The sequence below is a fragment of the Apostichopus japonicus genome, chromosome 15, assembly GCF_037975245.1.
Source record: "Apostichopus japonicus isolate 1M-3 chromosome 15, ASM3797524v1, whole genome shotgun sequence".
In the NCBI taxonomy this organism is placed as follows: Eukaryota; Metazoa; Echinodermata; class Holothuroidea; order Aspidochirotida; family Stichopodidae; genus Apostichopus; species Apostichopus japonicus.
In genome coordinates this window covers 10,957,003-10,970,148 of record NC_092575.1, presented here as the reverse complement: position 1 = coordinate 10,970,148, position 13,146 = coordinate 10,957,003, and the positions used below count along the sequence as shown (strand labels likewise).

The window sequence follows — 13,146 nt, the reverse complement described above, 5'->3', positions numbered from 1 at the left end:
AACAGTATCATGCCCTCAGAGAGAGAATAGTGCCAATAAGAATGCATAGTGTTATAGTTATTAATGCAACATCATATGTAGGCGGGTGTGTCTATCATATGAAAACATATAACTCATCGTCTTTGCCTTACTATGACGTATCTCAGCAAACAAAACATCTCTTCTTTTATTATCCTGAACAAATTTCAAAGAAGTTACTTGGATCGATTTTCCTTTATTATTCAGTATATACCTTAAGTTTGCTTTCCTCGCTTCACGGAGCAATCTTAATAGAGAGCTAGAAAAGGGCATTTGAATAGCACAGAACCAGCTGTGGGAATGAGAATATGCACGACGTATTGACTTTTTGTTACGTGTGTGTTGTGGACATTAACGTTTGCAGCTTAGTCAAATTACCTTACTACTGTCAGTGTTATTCAACTGAGAAGAAGGGCAATAATACGTGTTGTGTTAAAGAATTGTTAGTTCTTGTAACTTCTACTGTGCTTTTTTTTTAACGCAATCTTATCGAGTATTACCTCGCTGGCGAGGGTTACGAGATTGTCGTTGGGAATATATAAAATAGCTGGCTATTTGATTGGAAAATTCTACGATAATAATGGATCACGCAAATCTACTTTTGGTGTGTCTTTTGCTATTTTGCAATGCCTTTATAAGAGTATATACACTGCCTAGTGGTGCTCCAACGGGGGCCTGTGTCACCATGACCCCAGGACATCCCAATACCGAACCTCAGGACCACGCAGACAGTCCCTTTGAGATCATGTACACGCCAACCTACTTTCCGGGACAGACGAGTACAAGTATGTAATTAACCACAGTTATACATTTGCTTTCAATATTTAAATTTAAATTTCTTCCCTTCAGTGGTGTCCGCAATTCGATGTGTCTATACATATTATACGGTCGCGAGAATTGCAATTGGGGTAGGTTGGCACAGTTTCACTTAGAAACGGGTTCCTTATGATTTGATAATTTAATTTAAACCCTGCATAAGTTTACCCCAAGAGAACAGAGAATGTGAGATATATAAATACTTTCTGTGGTCATGTAATCGTATACATATACAGTAGCCTCTTCAGAGGAACTGTAAGAGGTTATACGTGCAACAATTATGCATGGGTTTGTCCAGGATGATCAGATCTATATGAAATGTTCCATATAATAAGTCGTCTAATGCTAACGGTATTTTACAACTTTAGGCTATACCAAGTTTAAAATGATGACATATCTGGCTTTGGTTTACATATTTATTCTCATTGAAGATTCTGCAGGGTGAATGGTATACTTATTTAGTAAATAAGTGAACATAGTTTGGATTTAATAACTCTGATTAGTGTGCACGTTTGTGGAAGATGCATCATATACGGTTTGTCTCCCGATTTCTAGAATACGTATAACCTTGGTATCTGTGGAAACTTTGCAAAAAATAATTAGTTTTGTGCCAGTCAAGGTCCGTAGGCCGCCGTCCCACAGGGGGGGGGGGGTTAGGGTTGGGGTACGTTCCCTTCCCCAGAAAAAACTTAGACCTTTTTTCCTTTTTTCTTCAAATGGATATTATTTAATTACACTCTCCAAATATGGAAGTCTTGCACTATACATTTGTAGTAAAAATTATGGAAATCGTAACACAAATTTCCATGTAACCACTCCCCCCCCCCCCCCACACCCGATAGTTTTTGAATTATGTTTACTGCGCATCTTAAATTTTATCACATACAAATAATGACATTACAACCGGAACGTCCTGACTTTTAATGTAAAATATGGAACGCTTATATCTTTGATTTCGTATGTATCTTGCTTTGAAATATTTACGTTAAATCCCAAATAATAATTAATTTAGCTTCACACAAACGACTTTTGCGTTGCATTCTAAATTGGCCAATCGCAACTTGCTTTGGAAAGGGGTTAGCTTTGGCCTCTGTTAAAGTATATTTTATTCGTTGAGTTTAAAACGTAAAGGTTGGTTATTAACAACGCGATTATATATTATCACACAACGTAGGCCCAGATATAAACAACGTAGATTTACACTAAAGACCAAATATACTGCATCTCATGAAACATAAATTAACGCCGTTTTATTGCTTAGGAAATAAAACATACTGTAATACAACATTTCAATATTTAGTTACGACACGTCATTGTCCTTTATGTTTTTGAAGGGCGCATGATTTCATACTACAACTTTAAAGGTTTTCCTGGACTTTTTCCTGTCAAATGTCCAAATTTGATATATACAGTAGTGTTTGCATGGGTATGCTTTTTGATGCACTCTTGCAACTAAGTTGAAATATGAATACTTACCCCAACAATAACAACAGCAATTGCAACAATAATAACACATAGAACCGACTCTTACGTGATACCGTTGTATGTCGTATACAAAACCGTTAATTCAGAATCTGAATTAAGAAATATTTGATTTTTTTTTGTTGTTCTTTAATTGCTTATAAGGACAGAAAAAAACCCGTTTGTAAGCTTGACTCAGCCTACACTGTATATAATATATTATGTAATTACGCGCATATCTATCACTGCCTGCTATAACCAGGGAGTTGTTCCATGACAACTCCCTGCTATTGTATAACCTTTCTTTGGTTGCACCTCGCACCGCTCGGACCTTGAACCGACTTTAAAAACTGTGACATTTATGAAGTATGAACCCTCCCCCCCCCCCCCCGAAAAAAATACATCAAATAAAAAGAATCAACACTTAGTCATGTCGCTATTGTTTCACTTCAGTGTAATATATGCCTCTACTCGACACGATTTGAGCAGGGAGCTGCTACTCTAACCTGATTTGAGTCACCTCTCTTTCTTTTCAGTGTATAGCTATACAGTATTTCAAGAAATCATCGGAGCGTGTTATCAATAGGTTATGAAAGACTGTTTCGAATTACATAGGACCTATACCAATGAACTGTCCGGGCTGAATCGGATATGTTTTCTTGTAATTTACAATAACATCGTATAAGCCTGGAGTTAGTTTTAACTCCTCATATATAAGATAGCATACCCATGGGCTGTTTGTTGTCAAGTCCAACATACATATACCTATAGTCCAAGTCCTGTTAGTCAATTTACCAGATAAAGTTGATCTGCAGCCAAACATTGCTTCACTTTTGAGTAATAATCACATTGTACTTTCTCTTAGGCGTAAACAAAGGGATACAGAGAGGGTATAGCTACTCTTAATTAGACAAGTGGGAGTGAGGACGGATTATGTTGGTATGGTGGTCCATCAATTTATCGTTTAGGGTTGCACTTCACCGTCGGCAGTGCTAAATCATTCTTGAAACTGTTTTCATGTTGTATTAGCAAAGGGATTGCTATATGGGAATCAATTGATAATTATATAAACCCCGCTCATAAAAGGTCTTTTGCTGATTTTGCAGCCTTTACTGTTTTGAAATTTATTTTTGCTTGAAATTTCGTAAGAATGTCCAAATTTTGATGATCCTAAAATCAAGGGGTAGGCCTACCATTTAGAAAAATGTAGAAAGATGGACATTACATGGTCGGAATGTTCAATAAGTTCTCCAAACCTCATCTATTTCAGCCACTACACGTTTTGATAGCATCTTACTCCACAGCTGTTTCTTCATAGAAATTACAGAAAGCAACATTTATTACCCATGTATTTTGCTTTCAACTTTTTAATTAATGCAAAAACAAATCCCTGACTGACCAGTGCGATGGATATACGGTATACCGTACTGTACATTTATTAACTTAACTTCTTAACAAGGGGAAAAAATACACAAATTGCTGGAATTTTTGCAGGATTAATATGTTGGTCTCGATTCGATTCCTTCACAACCGAGTCACTGAGTCAAAGTCGAACCAAGCTCGAGATTCGAGTCCGGCCTCAGGTCATGCAGACAATGATTAACACTGCAACAATAACATAATCACATAGACCTACACTGTGTAGTAAGCCTAGGCCTATGCATCATGTTTGAGTGCTACCTGATACAGTCATTCTAAAGACTCATGCTTAATTATTGACGGCTATCGATTTGGGGGTGTAACCTCTTTACCGTATTTGTACTTTCTAGCATTTTTTTGGATAAAATCAACGCACTCACGAGTCCCTTTTTCCCGCGTTCTATTTGCGACGAATACACAATGTTTCCACGGTTGTCATGGTAATATGATGCTAATATTATTGTCCAGTCACGTTGTTAACCTACTGTAAGGAAGATAGTTTAAAATGCTTACTCAAAACGAACCCAGCATTGTAGTAGGCGAACAACGAGAACTCGTGTTATTTCTCTGTGTAATTAATTTCAACGAACCTTATAACGGCTTCATAAAGTGAACTGCATGGTAAAGGATATGAGACCTCTATAATGTGAACATCTTTGAAAAATAAGCAAAGGTTAAACAAATTAACTTAGGGGGAAATGTAAATGTACCTTAATTATACAGCACAGAACAGTATTTACCATGCATTGGAGTTGGAAGATATCATAAAAAATATATATGACGGGGTCAGGCGGTGGGGTCAGGTGGTGGGGGTCAGGTGGTGGTTGTGGGAAATGTGGCTAGTTTGGGATCTCGGTGACCCAGAGGTTAAATTGAATATTTCATTATTTAAACTCTAAATCTCTATTTTTCTGTCTGAAAATTTTACTTGCGTCCTCAAATCCTACCTTTATATACTTTTTCTCGAAATTTGAAGGGCTATAACGAAATTGCTACTTCTTTTCTCAAAATTTTATGTTGAATTTTTTCACAATTTCGACAAAGGTTTATCTCAATATTTCAGCTGTTTTTGTCTTCGAACTTTCGACTGTTTCATTTCAAACTTTTGTTTATTATCTCCAGCGTTCGACTAATTCAACTATTATACCCTCGAACTTTTGACTCGTTCCTCGAAATTGCAGCTTATTATATCGAAATTTCGACTTATCTCAATTTGTCATTATACATCTCAAAATTTCGACTTTCATATTCGATATTTGATGGGAATCTTTATCTCAACCGTTCGAGTATTTATCCTCAAATTACTGTATCTACCTTCCTTGAAATTCAGAATTAGGGCGCTATCGCTCCGTGGGGTGTGACTAAGTATAATGTGTATTGTAGGATAGGGTATTCAGTATTTCTATGTGTCAGCCAATTTTTGACTTTGTCGAAATTTCGACTTTAAAAAAAAAATCCTTGATTACCTCTCACCCTCTTTGCTAATTCCAGGAACCCAGCTGAATTATACAGTTCTGTCTTGGTTTGTATCTCTAAAAAGAGAAATGTGTTCGTTTGGGTATAAAGAGGCTTCTAGATGCAAAATGGTCATAGATAATTTCCATCATTATAACTATACATTTGTGTAATTATTTGTATCGTGTGTTATTATATATACAAGACATCATAAAAGTAAGCATATACGGAAACCTATAGGAATTTACGGTTCTATAAAAAATACAAGATGGAAATGATGGTACCAGAAGATATGATATGATAACGTAGAAAATGTATATATCATGACAATAAATATAAAGAACATGCACTTTACTAAATCTTGCAGCTTTGAAATACAACAGACTGCAGAGTTACTGATATACTCGTTTTCTTTTAATCAGACTGCCACATGACCGTCAATTCAACCTCCCGATTAATAAATGTTTTTTCTTTAAGGACATTTACCAAATGTTGTTCTTAATTATTCGATATGGAGTGTTTTGAAAGAAAACTCACTACTTCCCCCCAATGACATGAGAACTCGTGTCCTACGCGATTGGCCTTAAAAGGTCCTAGAATTTAATTAAGACGTCTTCTCTGAGAACTGGCAAAATATTACAAGGTTTCTTAATCGGAAATCTCATGAAGCAGACAAGCTTTGCCGACTGATGGAACTAAGTGAATACAAGCTACAGTAAATTGCTTTAAACAAATATACCTTCACTTGGAGACTAATTTGTGGCGTAATCCAAGGACAAGTAAAATTTCACTGAGTACAAAATCTTTATAAAAAAAATGAGTTTTCAGTTATAACACAACCGATACCCACAGACAGTGGTGTAGCTAGGGGGTGTCAATGGAGGGCACATGCCCCGGGCGCCGGGTTTAGGGGGCGCTGAAATGGGAGAATGAGAGTAAAAAAAATAAGCACTTTTTACAAAAACATGACGAAATTGATGTATGTCGTCAGGCATGAATATTTTCCAGATACCAATAAGAATCTGAACTGGTTGTAGTTGTTTTTATTAGCAAATTTATAGATTGTGATTTCTCTACAGTCCATTTCGACCGTTTTCTCTCTTTTTTTTTTTATTCTATTCCGTAAATGACTACATGTCACGGAAATTTCGGGTAGTTTAGTATACAGTTCCAAGGCAGTAGATTTCGAAAGGTGGAAATATCATAGGCGTAGGAGCACAATTTATTTTTGTTTGAGTAGTGGGGGGGGGGCGCAATTTTCTACTCTTGTACCCTACGTCACTGCCCACAGAGTACACAGTAACTAATGTAAATCTTAAAGTTTTGTATCACAGTAAAAAACTGGATCGTACGTGCTGATAAATCGGTAACATGTGCTATTAGGATAATATTATAAGAACTGAGGATCTGTGTAATCCCAAAAAATGCGTCAAATGTGGTTAGAAGGTTGTCGCGATTTTTCAGTTCTTACTGTAATCCTGGTAGCACACGCTACCGATTTATGAGCACGATGCAGATTTTATTGTGATTTACAAAACTATAATTACAGTAGTTTGCTGCAATCTCTGTGTGATTCGTGTGCATTGTAACTATAGCCTAGGATATACTAGGATCTACTATAGCGTAGAATTAGTCCATTGTACTATCCGTGGGAGCATTTTAAGTTAGAGAGGGGCTGGTATAGATCGACTGTGCAGCACGGAATGTATGAGAGGCCGAAGAGAGAGAGGGGGAATGGGTGTTATGCTGATAAGTATTACTTTCATCCGAGATGCTAATTATACTTGATTGTCAGTTTTGTCTCAACTTGGGGTGTAAATTGCATGTAATAGCAGCTTATCATTTCCCTCCCCACTGAAGGAAATCTAGGAACATGCAAGCATTAAAAGGACAGTCCAGAGGAAAATATGTGTTTGACTATATAATGAAAAGAATAATTTATTCTCAGCATCCTGGTGAAATTTGCAATCAATGCTTTCATCGTTTGCGAGATCATTTGAAATCGACATGCTTTTTACCACATCAGTGAACTTAAAGGAAACATATGTGTGATGTCATACGTGCTATAACGAAATACGATGAACCCGGATGTTTTATGTTTAAAAATGTTCTTTCAATTTTTCCTTAAAGTTATGTTACAATTGAATCAAGAATGAGTAACTCGAAAACGCAATGTAAGAATTGTATGCAATTCTACCAGGATGCTTATATAGTGCTGTTCTTCTCTCATAGTCAAATAACTTTTCCTATGGTCTCTCCGCCTTTTTACCTAGCTGAGCAGATACACAGTTACCAACGGCTATACCAGTTACATACCGTTAAATATTGTCTCTGTATATTGCCACAATGATACTTGACTTAACATCAAGTAAAAATGTTTAGGCTATACTATAAATAATTTGATCACCCCATGGCCAGTTGTGGTTCCTTCAGCTCATGCGCACTGCTCTTTTTAGGAAGCGCATTTTCGAAGATTGTCGAAAAGCAGACTGAATGGGAATTTCCCCAGGTAAACTATATAGCTACCGTGCGAACGCCGGGTACAAACAGAGTGGCTAATGTGCATCTCATGAAACTTCGACGTAGATCGGTATCGAAGCGCAGCCTACTTAATTGTTACAAAATAATCACACCTAAACTTGTAAGTTTGTAAGACCAACTAGAGATGTTAGTTTTGGACTGTGCTTAGCATATAGCGCAGGATTTGCTAGTTCCTATTTCAGCGTAAACTACACAAGTATTTCTACGCACGTTAAGTTCTCATTTGGAAGAGCCACTTAAGCCTGGACTTAGGCCTATACGAGTGAAAGTAACACTTCTAAGTTCTAGTATATGTAAATAGGCTTGTAGCCTACACTGTACGCCTAGCTGAAATTACGTCGGGTTTGGATAGTTAGCAACACGTAGCCTAACAATGGAAGAAGAAATCTGTACAAATCAACGCACGTATTTATATTTTAAAGGTGGCTGTTATGTTTCCCCTCCCCCACTATTTATACACCATGGTCAGAGATGACTTAAGAATAAGAGCCTTGCCCAAGAACACAGTGGAGTGATCTGGCCAGCTGTCGAACCTGTAATCGTTAGATCGCAATTCCATTGCCTTTCCATTTGACCAAATCATATGCTCCACACTTAGTTACATGCTACAGCTGTGGTATATTGTAATGATGAGAATCTTTGCCCAAACCCTGGGTGAGAGTGCTGTCGATGCAAGTGTGGGGGTCAGCAGTGGTTGAATAAAGGTGGTGATGATCAGCCTTACATACTGATGAAAGGAAGAATCATTTGATGAATGTTACAACGTTTTTATAACACCACCATTAGATCACACCTTTATGACAGCTTCATGTGAAGTTTGATCCCGATGATTTGATAGACACATTGTACTACATACATGGTCTTGTGTAAGTAGAATTCATGTGTTGGTGGAGGGAGAGGCACAGAACAATTCATAAAAGGGGCATTGAGCCTATAGTGATAAAGGCATAAAAGGGTATATCTGATGTGAGGGGGGAGGGGGGGGGTGGGTACAGTACATTGTCATTGGCTGTGATAGAATGATTATGTACTGCATTGTGAAAGTTCGGCTACATCTTTCATTATTACACGTCGACCACACATGAAATCGTTTTCACCTATTTCAGTCGTCATCCAAACTACTGACCCCACCAGAACTATTGGAGGTATCCTTGTCCAAGCAAGAAGAGTAGGAACCAACATCCCTGTGGGCTCATGGGTGATCAGCACAGATCAAACTGCGGATTACCAACTTCGGAGCTGCTCCAACACAGATGATACCGTTACTCACCAGAGGGTTAATTCGGACACGAGGGTCTTCTTACTATGGAGAGCACCATCAGACCTCACTGGGGGTGTTCAGTTCTTGTGAGAAAACGTTTTATCTCCTTTTTGCATTGACGATAGTTAAGATATCGCTGTCTGCATGTAAACAATTTAACTGTTTCCATTGCCAGGGAAGAAACACAGGGTATTTGAGTGTTCTGTAGTATGACAGCTGCATGCTGTCAGCTTTTCTAGTTTATGATTTCCCATTGCCACTGTTGCTGGAACTTTGTACAATCCTTTAATATATTTTCTGTGATAGAAGGGTTCTTATTTTGTTTTAAAATTTGCAAACGTTTTGTGAATGTTGCAGTTTTCTAATAACTTGCAATGATTTCACTGTAAGGACAATCTGTTAGTATGCTGTTTAATATTCAGAAAAGATCTGCATTGGAATCTAATTAATGAGTGATAAAGCGTTGGCTTCATGTCAAACTTTCGATGCTCTTGTACTCTAAACTGAATGCTTATTTAAGTACTGCTTGACCTCATTCTGCGATTTAAGAGATTGTAGTGTTATAATGTCAGTGTGCAGCTGGAACAATTTGTTTAACTACTGTATATGAGCTCAAATGAGTGTATAGTTTTGGCCCTGTCAATGACCAAATCTGCACTGTTTAACTATTCCTTGTTCAGTATGTAAAGGGTTATTTACAGTGAACAAGCGGTTATAACGAACGAGATGTGTTTGCATTATTGTCGTCTGATTTTCAGTCTCTCTCTTTTCTTTGTTTTACAGTGCAACTGTTGCCATTAACTTTTCAACGTACTGGGTGATGTTGACAAATGACCAGATTTCTTATCCTGTGGGACAAGTACCAGGTATTAATGAATATTTATATATCTTGCGAGTGATAATTTATGTTGACATACAGTATATTGTGAGGCCTTTGACACTCCTAACAGAAGCAGTAGAGTATGTACATATAATCGTATCAAATATACAGACAGATATATGTGATGTCAAATCCACATGCTGTAACCAGAATTGGGGTTCACTAGAATTGACTTAGCTCCTCACTCACCCGTCTCCTCACAACAACTGCAACCACTCTCTACTGTGTCTAGAGCGACCTGATAACCTTTGACCCATTCCAAAGCTATTCTGGGTCCAATACTGCAAATCCAGAGATGCCAAGTCCAAAATCTGACCATTATATTCAAAAGACATGGTCTGCTCACCTGACTATACAGTACTGGATGCTATGGGATTAATATGTTGATTTGAAGCCATATTGGCTACACTTGGGGCATGCAGATAGGAGTACCAGCTCGCAGTGCTGCAGCTGTTGCACGTTCAGTTACTGGGACCCACGATCCCTTTAAGTAAACTGTCCGGGATTAATGATTTTGGTTCGATTGCTGGTACTTGTATGGTTCTTCATTTAAACTACGGTACATCATTGTTAATAGGACATGGAGGAAAATGGCAGCCTCCTGTCTAGTGTGTGACTCTTTCAACATGCACATATGGAGGAAGTAAGTTTTGATCCATGTTTGAATGTATATATTGATCCAAGGCTTTGACCATGCACTATCTTGTGCAATAACAGTTTACTGTACCTGCCAGTGGCAGTTTTAAAACAGAGAATATTTTATATCAGTTTCATTCTGAAAACGTTGACAGTGAAGTACCATGAAGCGTCATCACAGTGGTATTCATTTCTTGGTAGTTTGACGTACGTGGCTATGTTCTTTTGTTCTATTACTGTAACGTCGTGGTTAACACCAGTCACTGACTCAAACTGGAAATATTTGTTTGTCATTGTTTGTGTTCAGACGAGATTTATTCTAGCTGAAGAAAGCAATTGACCTCGTGGTGCAGTGAAGGGAAGGTACTGTACAACTGTAGGAAGTGCTAAGTGGGTTGGAATCCTTTTGTGTTGTGTATTTCAAACTTGCTGCTAGAGAAATGGACTCAAACTTGCTATACAGTGAAGTCTGATTCTTACATTGTGGTGCTACTGTAAAAGCTGAAGTCGTATGAATGCATGGTGTAATCCCTACGTAATGTATATGAAGGATTTCTTTCTCAGAAATTGCTTCAAGATTCTCCCAAAGTGTGCTGACACATGGACTGCCAAACTTAGCCAATAGAGATTTGCTTCTACAATTAATTGTTTTACACTGCATTCTGTTTACAATTTTGTGATATAATTAGTTTTCCACTTGTTGGAGAACTGACGGCTTTGGCTACCAGAAGAAGCTCATTGATCGTTGTAACAGTTTGTCAAGTTAAGAAGTATTTGACATTGAGCTGTATGTAATCAAAACAGATGACTCCTACACCAGAGAAGTATTTTGGAACCTTTGGGGGAGAATTCAATTAAACTTTAAGACTTTATCACCTATTGCTATATATTAACAGTAACAATGTAAAGATTATCCGTGATGTTGCACCCTCAGTAGAGGCATCAGCTTGCAGCCCTAGCCCTTGCTTGAACGGAGGGACATGTTATCTGCACGAAGCAAGTTTCATCTGTATCTGTCCCGTAGGAGCCGACACTCAACCAAATTGTGTCCTTGAAGGTAATCATACAGAACCAGAAAATGGGTTGGGTAAGGTTTGGAGGAATCAGAGAGGTACAGAATAATTAGGGGGTGGGGGAGGGGGCAATAGTCAGGTGCGGTATTGAAAAATAATCAAGATTTACTAGGAAATAACCAGAGCGAGGTACTGAGGAATAATCCTAAAAACTATAGGAGAGTATCAGATAATGAGGGATTATGAAGAAGCGGTGTTGTGAAGTAATCAGAACGAGTTACTTCTGGGGATTTATCAGAGGTATACATCAAGGGCATAATCAGTACTTGGCAAAATTCAGTAATAAGGCATACTGTAGGGGATTTTAATCAGGGTGAGGTACAGTATCAGAACTTTTAAAGTCGGAGAAGATCCAAGTTTTGGACCATGCATGCTTTTCATGCAAACTTGAGGTAAAATTATCAGATTCTATATTTATTATGTGATCCGTAATTTAGCTGTATGACTAGCTCTGGTTCTGATTTTTAGCTATACTACCAGTTGTTGACATTTTGAAAGTCAGGTTTTTGTAAGATAATATCCAAAAAAGAAACCACATTTTTTTCACGGAAATGTAAATGTGATAATGTGATAATAAAAAAAAACTGCAACAGTACTGAACTGAACTCTCTAGAAAACTGCTACTGCAATGTTAAATCACAATGGTAAGCAGTAATTGAAACAAATTCTGGAAACGACATATTTATAAACTTTGTAAGAGAAAAGTCCAAATTTACTGATCAGCTTTCAGTCTGAATGTCTGTTGACTATGATATTTACATTTGGATTGTTAAAGTTTAATTGAGTGTGTTGGCAGTTTTTCTCAAGATAACATACTTCAATATGTACCGTGCATTCCAATAATTGAGACTCTTATACTATGAGATAATTCTGTCTACAGTAGCTACTGTAGGTCGCTTTTATCGAGTACTTGTTTCTTAAACAGCATTCTCTTGTCTCAAATTGGTAGTGTTTGACCCATGTGCATCTCAGCCCTGCTCTAACCATGGTTCGTGCTTCATCCGTGACAATGGGCTCAACTATTTATGTTTGTGCCCATCTGGCACTATGGGCACTTCGTGCTCTGAAGGTACAATATGGTTGCTGTGTGAATCTATAGCCTCCTTGTCATAGAAGGTGTTATACGGTTGCTGTGTGAATCTATAGCCTCCTTGCCATAGAAGGCTCTATACGATTGCTGTGTGCATCTATAGCTTCCTTGTCATTGAAGGCTCTATACGATTGCTGTGTGCATCTATAGCCTCCTTGCCATAGAAGGTGTTATACGGTTGCTGTGTGAATCTATAGCCTCCTTGCCATAGAAGGCTCTATACGGTTGCTGTGTGAATCTATAGCCTCCTTGCCATAGAAGGCTCTATACGATTGCTGTGTGCATCTATAGCTTCCTTGTCATTGAAGGCTCTATATGATTGCTGTGTGCATCTATAGCCTCCTTGCCATAGAAGGTGTTATACGGTTGCTGTGCGAATCTAAAGCCTCCTTGTCGATCATAGAAGGTGTTATACGGTTGCTGTGTGAATCTAAAGCCTCCTTGTCATAGAAGGCTCTATACGATTGCTGTGCGAATCTATAGCCTCCTTGCCATA

General features: G+C 37.9%; 1 protein-coding gene across 19 annotated transcripts in view; it reads left to right on the top strand.

The window, feature by feature from the left end:
• The first annotated feature begins 314 nt into the window (after positions 1-314).
• The window catches only part of LOC139980615 (uncharacterized), an 81,842-nt gene continuing 69,010 nt past the window's right edge, over positions 315-13,146 (top strand). For 5 of the 19 annotated variants that reach the window (XM_071992391.1, XM_071992388.1, XM_071992390.1 and 2 more), the window contains exons 1-4: positions 323-803; positions 8,817-9,057; positions 9,755-9,837; positions 11,422-11,544. In XM_071992391.1, the coding sequence (XP_071848492.1) occupies positions 599-803; positions 8,817-9,057; positions 9,755-9,837; positions 11,422-11,544 (652 nt within the window). In that variant the 5' untranslated portion in view covers positions 323-598. Of the gene's footprint in view, positions 804-7,677; positions 7,811-8,816; positions 9,058-9,754; positions 9,838-11,421; positions 11,545-13,146 lie in introns of those variants that run through there. The other 14 variants (XM_071992387.1, XM_071992381.1, XM_071992380.1 and 11 more) reach the window with 8 other exon arrangements.